We start from the raw sequence: 13,581 nt of genomic DNA on the forward strand, positions 1-13,581 counted from the left end.
TTCAAATACTTTTATTCAGCAAGGACACATTAAATGATCAAAAGCGATCAAAAGTTAAGACTGAAAAATATAATGCTACAAATTATTACTGTTTCAAATAAATGCTGTTATTTTGAACTTTCTATCCATCAAAAAATCTTTATAAAATGTATCACGGTCGCCACAAAAATATTAAGCAGCACAACTGTTTAAAACATTGATAATAATAAGAAATGTTTCTTGAGCAGCAAATTAGAATAATTTCTGAAGGATCATGTGACACTGAAACTGAAGTAATGATGGTGAAAATTCATAACAGCAATAAATTACATTTTAAAATACATTCAAATAGAAATCCTACCAATATTACTATTTTAATCGTATTTGTTATAAATGCAGCCCTACTGACCCCAAACTTTTCAACAGCAGTGTATATAAATCTTTACAATGTGAAACTGATTTTTTTTTTCTAATAAAGCTGGTTTACTTTCCTTTAATTGTAAGTGAACTGAATGTGTGTTTGTTTGGCAGTGTGAAAGGAGAGAAACCGGAATGGAAGTTCTATAATGTGCTGGAGAAAATTCTGTGCCGTAAAGAATCTACAGAACAGGAAGACACTATTACTGACGTCAGCATTCCAGAAGAATCCTCAGGACAGCAGGCAGAAGACACTAATTGGGATGTTCTCGGTCACGTCGGACTAGAGGGTACTCGTATTTTCTGGACATATTCTATGAACTATAAAAGACTTGATATATTGTTATTCAAATTTTCATGTACGCCCTCTCAAGGCACCAGGAATATCCCATGGACAGACCAGGAGACGCAAACCCTCATCAGGATCTGGGGAGAGGACAAAACCCAGCGAGAGCTGAGAGGGGTTCTCCAGAACGGACACATCTTTGCCATGATCTCAAAAAAGATGGCCGCTCACGGTTACATCCGAACAGCAGAGCAGTGTCAAAGTAGAGTGAAAAGACTGAAGCTGTGCTTCAAACAGTCTTACGAGAGTAAACAGTGAGCGCCCTAACATTTTTTGCATCGTCAAAAAAATTCAAACCCAACAAGCAAACCCATCTGACATGAGAATCTAGTGAACATAATTAATTGCACTGTTGTATTATTTTGAATAACTGAAAGTGCTATTCTTGATTCTTTTTGCAGCACTGAGGGCAAAGAACATGTAGAATTTAAATTCTATAAACAGATGGAGAGAATTATGGCTAATGAAGAGCCATGCTCATCACAGATCAAAGAGGAGGACTCAACGGACATTGAATATCAGGTGTACAAGTACCAGAAAATAGGTTTGTTCCTGTCATCCATGTAAACTATTTTGTATTACGCTACTGTACAAAAGTTTGAGGTCAAATTTTGAAAGAAATGTATGATTTTAATTATAAAGAATGCATTAAATCAAAAGTGACAGTAAATACATTTATAATACAAAAGATTTCTGTTTCAAATAAATGTGATTCTTATAGACTTTATATTTATCAAAAATCTTGAAAAAGTCTGTTTCCACACAAATCTGAAGCAGCACAAGTGTTTTCAACATTGGTAATAATAAGAAATATTTCTTGAGCAGCACATTAGAATGATTTCTGAAGGATCATGTGACACTGAGAATGGAGTAATGATGCTGAAAATTCAGCTTTGCATCACAGGAATACATTGCATTTTAAAATATATTACAATAGAAAACAGTTTTTTTTAAATGGTAATAATATTTCACCGTTTTTACAGTATTTTTGATCAAAAACACTACTTTAAAAAATCATACCAACCCCAAACTTTTTTTAAATGAAACACAGAGGACATGCTGCATAAATTGGTCTTCTAGCCATTTCATGTGTCATGTATGGGGTTTCATACATTTTTAAGCATGACGTAATTGTCCAAAAGTGTCTAATACTTTTTGGGGTCACTGTGTCATGTCCTCCTATCATCACCCAACACAGAAACAGCAATGAACTGCATGGACGATAGAAAGAAGGTCGCATGGTCCGATGCTGAGACAGTGATTCTCCTCCAGTTATGGGGCAATGAGCAAGTCCAGCAGAACCTTCAACGCTGCCCTCACAATGGACACATCTACTCCGAGATCTCAGAGAAACTGAATGCCCACGGATACCTGCGCTCCGCTGAGCAGTGCCACACCAGAATCAAACGACTCAAAATCAGCTATAGGCAGTGCAGGGACAGCTTGAGGTCAGTGAACGTATTCAACATGTTATGCAGCTTAAAATAAGATTGCAATCACATTAACACATTATTTATGAATATGGCTTGAGCACTAAATATAATCTTTAATGGTTTCTACATATCATTTCAGTGCATGTTTTTTCTGTGCAGTTCACCTGAAGCTGAACGTGTAGAATTCAAGTTCTATGATCTGATGGAAGATATTTTTCGAAGGAATGCTTCCTCCAAAGTGTCAGGAGATAACGAACCCAACAATAGCATCAAATCAGGTACTTTTATTAAACATCTAGTTAAGTGTGCCAGATCTGAAATGTGTATTCATTACTTTATGCTCAGGCCATCCAAGATGTTGATGAGTTTGTTTGTTCATGGAAACATTTGGAGAAATTTAGCATTACATCACTTGCTCATAAATGGATCCTCTGCAGTGAATGGGTGCCGTCAGAATGAGAGTTCAAAGAGCTGATAAACACATCACAATAATCTACAAAGCAATCCACACCACTCCAGTCCATCAATTAACATCATGTGAAGCGAAATGCTGCCGTAGAGTGGTGTGGATTACTTGTTGATTATTGTCATGTTTTTATCAGCTGTTTGGACTCTCATTCTGACGGCACCCATCACTGCAGAGGATCCATTGGTGAGCAAGTGATGTAATGCTACATTTCTCCAAATCTGTCTCATAATACATAAAATAAGGGTTATATATTACAGTATATTTGTTTTTGTAAAAAATTCAGTCCAAAAATCATTTTATAAATTGTAGTAATGGCTATTTTTGATACTCCAGTTAAAATAAAGTCTTTCCTTCTGTCAGACTCCCAGGATATCTGCGGCAGTTTAAACCAGACAACATCCTGGTCAGACTCTGAAACTGTAGCTCTGATAGACATATGGGTGGAAGATGAGGTGCAGGAAGCCCTGAGAGGATCCGACCATAACATCCACCTGTTTACTGATATAGCAGAGAGAATGAACAATCAGGGATTCTTAAAAACACCAGAGCAATGTAGATGGAAAATCAAAAACCTGACAAAGAATTTCCGACAGTGTTACGAAAGGAAAAAGTGAGATTATTTTTGCTTGTTGACACTGGCTTTAACTTTTCATCCAACTTATTTTCTTTTTATCTGAGGTTTAATAATTTCTCCATATTGTTCTCATCTAGATGTGGCATAGAGAACGTAGATTGCAAGTACTATGATAAACTGGAGCAGGTTCTGGGTGATGATGAGGCCTTTTCCATGGTTGTCTATGATAAAGATGCAGGTTTGTGACTTTGAAATTCATTCATTCATTTTGTTTTAGGTGAATCTCACATGTCACATTTCACCCCAAAATAAAAATAAATAAAATTTAGGACAATCAAGTCTCTTTTAGCTGTTTTACTTAAGATTTCTTGTTATAACTATTGATAATGATCATCATTACTGTAATTCTCCCTCAGAATACCAGGAGGCAGCCATGGTAGCCGTATCTGAATCCAGCAGGAAGATGACCTGGTCGGATCGGGAGACGCAGGCCTTGCTGGACATTTGGGGCGATGACCGTGTGCAGCACAGCCTCATGTCCTGCCCGAAAAACGGGCACATATACAGATATATTTCAAAAAGAATGATGGCACTGGGTTTCAACCGAACAGGCGTGCAGTGCCATTCACGTGTGAAAAGACTCAAGTCCCAGTTTTACTATGATGGGTGAGTGAGAACCAGACTCAGCAGGCTTCAATACTGGTGTTAAAGATGTTAAAGTCTGTTAATGCATTGATGACCAGTTCTTAACGGTTATGTTCAGAATACAATAATTGTGTACTGCTTTACTGCTCAGCAAACACTATAGGTCAAAAGTTTGGAATAATTAAGATTTCTCTTATCTCTTATGCTCAACAAAGCTGCATTTTTAAAATTAAAAATACAGTAAAAACAGTAATATTGTGGAATATTATTACAATTTCAAATAACTGTTTTCATAGTAATATATTTTTTTTAAATTTAATTTATTCTTGTGATGGTAAAGCTGAATTTTCACCATCATTACTTGAGTTTTCAGTGTCACATGATCCTCCAGAAATCATCCTAATATGCTGCTCAAGAAACATTTCTTTTTATTATAATAAAAACTTTTGTGGAAATCATGGACACATTTTTTCAGAATTCTTTTATAAATATAAATTCAAAAGAACAGCATTTATTTGAAACAGAAATCTTTTGCAATATAAAAGTCTTTACTGTCACTTTTGACCAGTTTAATTTGTCCTTGCTGAATAGAAGGGTTAATTTCTTTCTTTTTTTTTTAAATCTTACCCCAAACCTTTGACTGGTAGTGTATGACAGTTTCCACAAAAATATTAAGCAGCAAAACTGTTTTCAACATCATGTGACACTGGAGTAATGATGCTGAAAATTCAGCTTTCCATCACAGGAATAAATGACATTTTAAAATAAATTAAAAGGGAAAAGAGTTCTTTTAAATTGTAATATTTCACAATATTACTGTATTTCTAATCAAATAAATGCTGCCTCAGTAAGCATAAGGAACATCTTTCAAAAACATAAAAAATGTGGTTTATATGCTTAATATGTAATACAGTATGGTAACATGCTATTGCTATTCTGAGAATAAATGTGTAATGTTTTGAATTCTGTTTCCACCTTTTAATGTGTTTTTCAGCAGGGAGGAGTGTAAATTTTATGATCAGCTGGAACAGATTATTTTAAAGGACAGAACATCTGAAGGCCAGGACATCAGTGAGCTGGAATCCATAACGGATTCTGATTCAGGTTATCAATCTGAAAATTAGCCATTTCAGTATTTTATTTTTTTTATCTAACAGAGAAAAATATTCTTTCTTTATAACTGAGATGAGTTCTTCATGATATGAAAATGCTTGAATATAATTCATAAAGTTTTTCAGGCGATGCATTTGTACATATGAAATGTATTTGCATACCCAGACTCCCTAGCTCTCTCCAAACCTCTCACTGTGGACGGGCCGAAGCTGGCATGGGGTGACAGTGAGACACACACTCTTATATCCATCTGGAGGAGTGAAGCCATCCAGGAGAGGCTGAAAGGCTGCATCAAACGCAAACCTGTCTTTCAGCAGACTGCACTCGCCATGGCTGAGAAGGGCTACAGCAGGACAGACGAACAGTGTCGCTCCAGGATCAAAAGACTGAAGGCCAGTTACCGCCAGTGCCTTGACAATTACAGGTAGATACAACTTTGACCTCAAAAGCGGAGTATTTAAATATGCAAATTTAATATAATTTTTTTTTTTTTTGTCATCGCAACCCATAGAAATGAAGGGGAGCAGATGGAGGGGAAGTTCTTCAAACAGCTAAATAAAATATTTGAGAAATACCCTCTAGATGATGCCGAAACCACCATGGCTCAGGAGCCAGAGGCAATTGGGAGACAAAAACACTAGCAGGTCTGCAAAAGCACAGAGCTCAGGTGAATCTGAACTGTGAAACAGCTAAATAAAATATTTGAGAAATACCCTCTAGATGATGCCGAAACCACCATGGCTCAGGAGCCAGAGGCAATTGGGAGACAAAAACACTAGCAGGTCTGCAAAAGCACAGAGCTCAGGTGAATCTGAACTGTGAAAAATATATTTTTTTCTGATTTTAAAGGTGTGATTTCCACCAAGAAGAACAGCAAAAATTATGTGCATATATGACAGGGGCATCAAAATACAAATGGAGATTAAGGAGATTTTATTTTAACATAGAAAATGTATCTACGTCACCTTTAATGTCAAATGTTAATGCAAATGTACTAGGAAATATATGGTTGAAGACATAAAAACACTTGTTGGTAATCAGCCACACTTTGCTACTGCACTTTTCCAGTTTGATTACGCTACACTAGTCTGGAGGGGGAGCGAGACCCATATTCTCCTGGATATCTGGGCTGAGGATTATAAACCACATCTGACTGAGGTACTTTCTGTCATGCGGACTGTGGAGGATGGCAAAAGGACACACACAAACCTTTAATCGGCTGAATTCCAAGCATGAACTTGTCACTGAAAAATCCAACACTTCCACTATCAAGCAACAGAAATACAGAACCTTATTTGTTCAAGTTCTCTGTGCATCAAAATGCAGCACACTGGCACTGTATTAAGCACATTTCTGTAAATCTGAAAGAATTTGCATAATGGTGCTGTTGCCATGTGGTCTCACATTTTCACAGGGTCAAGTTTAACACTGAACTTTAATTTGTCTCAGCTGCTTGGCGATTTGCCTAGTAAATTGAGAACTTGCGTTAGTCCAGAAGCCAGAGGTGTACTGAATAATATGATCCTTACAACCATGGAACTGACTCAAATAACAGGAATTAGAAGAACGAAGTCTGAACTGAAGGAAAAGTCTTTCATTGTAACAAATTATAGAACATATTGGAATAACTGTGAGGAATTTAGTAAATCTTTTTCTTCCTGGTGCAAAATGATTTCTCCTCAGAGTGCATAATCTTTAAAAAAAAAAAAAAAACTTCCAGAAATTGGATTTATATTGTATATTTGTATTATAAAAGGAAACAAATTTGTGCTACATGGGTAAAAACACTGAAAAGAATTTCCTTTTTGTACATAAGCATTAGCTTTTCAAGTATATTTGCTAGATTTATCAAAATTGAATATATTCATTATACAAATGTAAGTTACTGTTACACAGGTTAATGCCAAAGCTCACTGCTCAAATCTCAATCTCTTTTTAAGAGTATCCAATGTGTATTGGCATGAGCCAAATTAAGGATGAATTTCACATCCAGTCCGAATCGGTACAGGATATTTGTGTACAAAAACACACTGCATTATTCAGTGTTGGTGGAAAAGTGGACAATATTTTTGTTAGTGAGTTTATCCAATATGCTTCTAAATTTGTGAGGTGGACAACAAAGTTTTTTGAGAGGTTTTAATCTCACATTGCTTTTGTTCTTAGGTATTTTACTGTGCAATAAACAGATTATTTATTGGTTTGTTTGTTGAAATGATTTGTCCAGCATGATTGAGATATCACAGTGACTAGGACAACAAGCCTTCTGGATTGAAGAAATTATTGTTGTAAACCTTAAGGAATAGTTCACCCAAAAATGAAAATTTGCTGAAAATGTACTCACCCTCAGGCCATCCAAAATGTAGATGAGCGTTTAGTTTTTTTCTTTCATTGGAACCAGTTTGGAGAAATTAGGCATTGCATCACTTACTCACCAATGGATCCTCTGCAGTGAATGGGTGCCATCAGAATGAGAGTCCAAACAGCTGATAAAAACATCACAATAATCCACACCACTCCAGTCCATCAATGTCTTGTGAAGCAAAAAATGTGTGTTTGTAAGAAACTAATCCATCAAGACATTTTTAACTTCACATTTAAATCTAATTTCACATTTAAAGGCTAAAATAGAAATCCTTTATCCATAATATTGCTGTCTCCACTGAAAAAGTAATCTCAACTGAATCAGTAATGTCAAAAATGTCTTTCCAATGAACAAGCAGAATTTCCATCAAGACACTTATTGATGGACTGGACTGTGGATTATTGTGATGTTTTTATCAGCTGTTTGGACTCTCATTCTGATGGCACCCATTCACTGCAGAGGATCCATTGGGGAGCAAATTTCTCCAAATCGGTTCCAAATTTCTCCAAAACTCAACTACATCTTGGATGGCCTGAGGGTAAATTTTGAACAAACTTTCAATTTCCAGTGAACTATTCCTTTAAATGCCACAAACTATGTAAAGTAAGAATTTATAAAGTATTTCCATGTGTAATTTCAATTATGAGTTGCATAAAGCATGGTTTGGAAAACTAAATTATATTACCTTTTAAAGTAATGACTAGATAATCACATGTCAGCTGATCATTATTAAACCGCAAGATCCCTACATTCAATTAAGGGCTTTTGGGTTCTGGTTTCATGCGGCTACGTGTTTGGTCATAGGTCCTTCTACGATTTCCTCGTTCGCCCAAGTGAGTTCTCTCATGCTTCTTAAGAGGCCCAGCGAACTTGAAGCTCCTCCCACAATGAGAGCACTGCCACGGCCGCTCGCCCGTGTGGCTGAGCATGTGGTTCTTCAGGTGAGACGAGTGCTTGTACGTCTTCCCACATCTTTCACAGGAGAACGGCCTCTCGCCCGTGTGCACGCGCTCATGTCTCTTCATGTTCCCGATCTGAGAGAAGGCTTTTCCACAAATCTTACAGCGGAACGGACGTTCTCCGGTGTGTATGCGCAAGTGGCACCTCAGCATCTCAGGTCCCGCAAATGTCTTATTACAAAGGGTGCACGGGATCTTGAGTCGGGGTCTCTCATGGTTGCGCTGGTGCTTTTTCAAGTCGAACATATAGACAAAGGACTTGCCACAGATGGAGCACAGATACTGGCGCTCACCTGCATGATAACCTTTGTGTCTTCGAAGGAGGCTGGCATAGATGAAACTCTTCCCGCATTGGTTACACTGGTACGAGCGCTCCATGGAGTGGTAGCGGACGTGAATGGACAGCTTAAATGCAGTCGGGAAGCTTTTGTCGCAGTGAGGACACTGGTGCAGGTTCTCTGAGGTGTGGCATTCACGGTGAATCTTCAAGTATGAGCCTTGGGAGAAGCTTTTACCACAGATGGTGCACTTGTATGGTTTCTCACCAGTGTGCACACGGATGTGCTTGATGAGGTCTGCTTTCTTGCGAAAGGTCTTGATGCACTGCATGCATTTGAAAGGTCTGGTGAGGGAGTGCGTTTTGATGTGATTGGTCAAGAAGCTGAGGCACCTGAAGCTTTTACCACAGTCTGAACACTGGAATGGCCGCTCACCCGTGTGAGTGCGCATGTGACTCCTCAGCAGGCATTCGAAGCGAAACTCTTTGTGACACTCGGGACAGCTGTGTCTTTTCTCCTCCTGCGTTGTCTGGGACTCAGAAAGAGTGGCCGCTGCCTTTTTGGAAACTGTGGCTCGAGGTGGACTGCTCTTTCTATGGATGATGGACTTCACAGACGGTGGTCTTTCTATGACAGGAACGTAGATGGTCTCCTCCCTCACAATCTCAACAGGAGTTGGAGGCAAAACTGGTAGAGAGATGCCCTTTCCAGTTAATTCTGAGATCCACTGCTCTAAACTGACTTGCCTCACACCAGACGTTTCCACCATCTCTGATTGCTCTAGGAACTGCAGTTGAGTCGCCTCCTCTCCCTCGTTCTCAAACTCTGACACCACCACGGTGGAGCCGTCCGTGGTCAGGTAGATCTGCTGGACTTCACAGACGCCTGAGTCTTTCTCTTCACAAAGTACCTCTTCTTGTTGTAAGCCTTCCTCTGCTTCTTCAGTGCCAGCTATTGCAGTGAACTCCTCACTGTCAGCTAAAGGCTCAGCCTCTTCTGTGTAACTCTGAGAAGGGCTCATTATGGCGATGGCCGCGTGATCGGATTCTGATAGGTTCTCTGTGCCTTCTGATTCGATGATAATCGTCTCTTGTGCAATGGAGGTGGGGGGCAAAGTTTCCTCATGTTCAATGGTAATGGCAGACGAGACAGTTTCTTGTGCGATTGAATGAGGCAAACAAACTACTTCAGCTGAAGAAGGAATGGACACTGTACAGACCAAAAGAGGGAAAAAAAAACCCTTATAAAATATTTAGGTTATTATAGTTGACTAAAACAATACCATACAAATATTTTCATTACTTAAAATAAAATAAACTTTAACTGAAATAAAGTATTAAAAAAAAAAAAAAACTTATTTCAGCTGGCAACATTACATTGTCATTTAGCTTAAACCTACAAACTAAAATAACAAAAAAAAAAAGACTTAAAAACTATACAGACATATTTAAAGAAACTAATAAAAACGAATAAAAATGACATGCACAACAAAATTTACTTTAAACAAATACTAAAACTTTAAAATTAAAACAACTATAAACTACAATAGTATCAATTGTACTAGGTCACATTTCACCACAAAATATAATAGTTATCCTTATTGTCATAATATAATGCCATAATGCAAAAAAAAAAAAAACTTAAGGGTCCTAATAAATAATACATTTTCTTTATTGAAATTGCTTAATAAATGTATAAAAAAATTTAACAAATTAAGCTTATTTTCAGGATGATATAGTGTTTTTTTTTTAAATCATTGCCTCATATTTCTTTCAATTTTTGGGGCAAAATATGACCCAGACATGTTTTGAAAGTTTCATATTAATTAAATATAAATTAAATGTCTCACTGCGTTTTAGTTATTCAACCCATGCAAACAAATATGGTAAAGAAGCAACAGTAAAGCTCACTTTCACTGATAACTCTCTGAGATTGCTCATTGTTTCTTGCGTGCAGTCTTTTGGTTTTGAAGTGCTGGAGAACATCCTTGATCTCAGCTGGATCTGAGAGTGGCTGCACTATCTCCTCCATCATCGAGAGGCCGCCACAAAGACGTGAGGCTGTCTGAGAAATTCAACATAAAATTTCAGATCAGATTCACCTTTAATTTTAAAATGTTTGGTTTTTTATTGTAGATGGACCGTTTACTTCATTTTTTTTTCAATGCATTGTGCAGTCTTTCATCGAGGACACACCTCTTTGAGGCTGGGCACTGGCAGCAGGTCTTCCACTCGAGACAGGAACTCCCATGCAAGGCTCTGTAATACTGCATCATATCCTGATCCATATTCTACAGGGAAGACATGCTGAAGACAAAGAAACAGTGGAGAAATATGGAAAAACATTTAACAATTTTCATACATGCTATAGATTCTCTTCACAGAAATGTGAATAGAAAAAAAGCTCTAAAAGACAAGAAAGAGGTGAGCAAATATAACCTGTATGAAATTCTCTTTCTTTTCTGCGTCCTCTAAAATGCTGTGCACCAATCTGATAAATTTGTTATTGATGATCTCACTTTCCACATCTTTACACTGCAACAAATTGAGAAAAAACAAAAAAAACAAGACACTGATAACTTGCTAAAACTGAATTTCTGTATATGGTTAGTGCAATTACATAAACAACATTAATTACTTTATGTGTGAGATTTCGAAGAGAATCCAGATGTGCTTGAATGATCCACAGATCTGGCATTTTATCTTTCAGACAAAGCTCTAATATCACCTAAAAGAAACAAAAACCCAAGTTACTTGTCTCAGACTGTGCAGTATTTCAAAAAATTATAATAAAATAAGTACATTAAATATTTTGCTTAATTATGACTACCTTTTTCCGCAGATGAAATATCAGTTTATTAACCAGACTTCGACTCATGATGTCTGGCACGGTCTCGGTCACCAGCACCACAAATTGCTCCAGCTTCCCATACTGTGTCACATTACGACGCTGAACCACCTGCCATAGAAATGCTGACATAAGCCTAAGAGGTGGCACAACCAGACGCAGTGCAGAGAGAGGGAGAGCTTGGGGGAGAAGAGGGAAAAAAACTGCAGATAAATATCAGAGTATAATATAAAAATATCTTAGTAATTCTGATAAACTTTATTAGGATGCATTAAATTGTAATTTAGATTTAAAAATGTAATTCTCGTTTTAACGAACTGAATGCACACACATCAATTTATAGGTAATACAATTTTTATAGACAATAACATTTTAGAAATGGAAAAAATCAGGCTTATAGTTGTGTTAACGCTAAACAAGTTAACCTGTAACAGGTGGAGTGTAAAATTTACATGGCTCAAAAATAATTTTATATATTGCACATTAACCTTTACATGCATGCGGAGAACTTTAACTACTCTTAAATATTAAACACAAAGCAAATTAAATGTTGTTTTAAGGAGTAATTTTAAGTAATAACATGAATAGAGTTCTAATCCAACTAGATTATAAATGTATTCTAACTGTCATTGTTTATCATGGACACTTTTTAGAAATGTTTTTCTAACAATACAGTTCCAATAATGGCAAAGTAAAGAACAAAATATGTTTTTTTTTTTTTTTTTACCGGGTCCTTTCTAAAAATAACATAACCAAATGTGTTTTGAGGTGTGTGTGTGTGAGAGCAACTTTAATAGGATTGGTTGTGCTAGCTTCACTCTCTTTGCATTTAGCTCACAAGCTAATTAAAACTCACCTGCCTCGCGACTCTCTACGTTAAGGAGTTCCATTATTTAAGGTTAGAATCAATCGATATTTATCTTTGAATCAAACTCTGAACGCATCGTGTCACAGAATTAAACCATAATAGCGGTTAAACGCACTGGCGAACGACTATCGTGAAGTTGACCGAAGCAACGAACAACAACGCTCAACCAGGACACCGGAAATAACCGGAAGTAGGTCTTTATTCCGCGCTTTTTTAACATGTTTGAAGGTGCACGACACCGCTTCAGGTCTGGCGGAGAACGGACGCGCTGTCACCTGTTGTAAAACAAAATGTCAATTTATATATTTGCAAGTGATTAAAGGATACATGGCATAACAGATAAGTAAAATCCATCTTTGGAGTGTGACAAAGTGCATAAGATAAATAGAAATGCAATTGAGTATTATGGAACATTTATTACATATATTATGGGGGAAAAACGTGGAATTTGTGCTATAAATTGTCGGAGGTTAACGTTAGAGAATTTGGTAACACTTTACTTGAAGGGGTGTGCATAAGACTGACATGACACCTTCATAATCATGACATGACACATGTCATGAATATGAAGGAGGTTTTATGCATGTTTATGACAACTGTCATTAAGTGTCATTCGCTCAGTTATGTTCATGATTATGTAGGTGTCATGTCATGATTATGAAGGTGTCATGTTAGTCTTATGCACACCCCTTCAAGTAAAGTGTAACCGAGAATTTATAGTGTGTCTTGATGATGTTTCGTCATCTTACCTGAGTACTGAGGCCTGTTGACTTTGTATTTTGCTTTTTTACATGGTTTGGATGAACTGGAGCACAACACAAGAAAAAGTGAAGGTATGTCAAACATCATTCTTTCTTTTTATGTTTGTGCTTAGATGCATATGAATACTTATTACAAATAATTTTAGAATTAAATTAAAATGAATTAATTGTTATGTATTCAAAAAAAATTTGACCTGATTGTGAAGGGCCAACAAGTCAACATCCATGTAAACTCGGTAACACTTTACAATAAGGTTCCATTAGTTATTGTTTGTTAATGTATTCACTAACATGAACAAACCATGAACAATACATTTATTACAGTATTTATGAATCTTTGTTAGTTAATGAAAATACAGTTGTTCATTGTTAGTTCATGTTAATTCACAGTGCATTGAAGGGTTAGTTCACCCAAAAATTTTAATTAGCCCACAAATTACTCACCCTCAAGTCATCCTAGGTGTATATGACTTTCTTCTTTCAGACGAATCCAGTCAGAGTTATATTAAAAATTGTCTTTGATCTTTCAA

The 13,581-nt window shown here is 36.8% G+C and overlaps 2 protein-coding genes across 5 annotated transcripts in view; one reads left to right on the forward strand and one right to left on the reverse strand.

Moving 5' to 3' along the window:
- LOC107656382 (uncharacterized) overlaps nt 1–7,445 on the forward strand; it is a 10,986-nt gene extending 3,541 nt beyond the window's left edge. The window contains exons 9-21 of one of the 4 annotated variants that reach the window (XM_016444216.1): nt 511–686; nt 771–996; nt 1,144–1,286; nt 1,941–2,190; nt 2,335–2,453; nt 3,005–3,254; nt 3,356–3,456; nt 3,635–3,884; nt 4,858–4,967; nt 5,142–5,400; nt 5,488–5,558; nt 5,697–5,781; nt 6,045–7,445. In XM_016444216.1, coding sequence (XP_016299702.1) covers nt 511–686; nt 771–996; nt 1,144–1,286; nt 1,941–2,190; nt 2,335–2,453; nt 3,005–3,254; nt 3,356–3,456; nt 3,635–3,884; nt 4,858–4,967; nt 5,142–5,400; nt 5,488–5,558; nt 5,697–5,755 — 2,014 coding nt within the window. In that variant the 3' untranslated portion in view covers nt 5,756–5,781; nt 6,045–7,445. Of the gene's footprint in view, nt 1–510; nt 687–770; nt 997–1,143; nt 1,287–1,940; nt 2,191–2,334; nt 2,454–3,004; nt 3,255–3,355; nt 3,457–3,634; nt 3,885–4,857; nt 4,968–5,141; nt 5,401–5,487; nt 5,644–5,696; nt 5,782–6,044 lie in introns of all 4 variants that reach the window. The other 3 variants (XM_016444218.1, XM_016444219.1, XM_016444217.1) reach the window with 3 other exon arrangements.
- Nucleotides 7,446–7,819: 374 nt separating this feature from the next.
- On the reverse strand, nt 7,820–12,768 carry LOC107656391 (zinc finger and SCAN domain-containing protein 12-like). The gene is made up of 7 exons (XM_016444239.1): nt 12,279–12,768; nt 11,405–11,601; nt 11,213–11,302; nt 11,014–11,109; nt 10,771–10,881; nt 10,486–10,639; nt 7,820–9,784 (listed from the first exon to the last, which is right to left on the reverse strand). The coding sequence occupies exons 1-7, from the start codon at nt 12,310–12,312 to the stop codon at nt 8,094–8,096; spliced, it is 2,373 nt and encodes a 790-aa protein (XP_016299725.1). The 5' UTR covers nt 12,313–12,768; the 3' UTR covers nt 7,820–8,093.
- Between the last annotated feature and the right edge of the window lie 813 nt (nt 12,769–13,581).

The sequence above is a fragment of the Sinocyclocheilus anshuiensis genome, unplaced genomic scaffold (assembly GCF_001515605.1).
Source record: "Sinocyclocheilus anshuiensis isolate Anshui unplaced genomic scaffold, SAMN03320099.WGS_v1.1 scaffold183, whole genome shotgun sequence".
NCBI lineage: Eukaryota > Metazoa > Chordata > Actinopteri > Cypriniformes > Cyprinidae > Sinocyclocheilus > Sinocyclocheilus anshuiensis.

Excerpts from the sequence above, each read along its gene's own strand:
- LOC107656391 (XM_016444239.1), bottom strand. The coding sequence starts at position 12,312 with ATGGAACTCCTTAACGTAGAGAGTCGCGAGGCAG. Across the intron at positions 11,110-11,212 it reads TTCGAAATCTCACACATAAA|TGTAAAGATGTGGAAAGTGA; the intron begins GTAATTAATGTT and ends AATTTGTTGCAG. Across the intron at positions 10,640-10,770 it reads CAGTGCCCAGCCTCAAAGAG|ACAGCCTCACGTCTTTGTGG; the intron begins GTGTGTCCTCGA and ends TGAATTTCTCAG.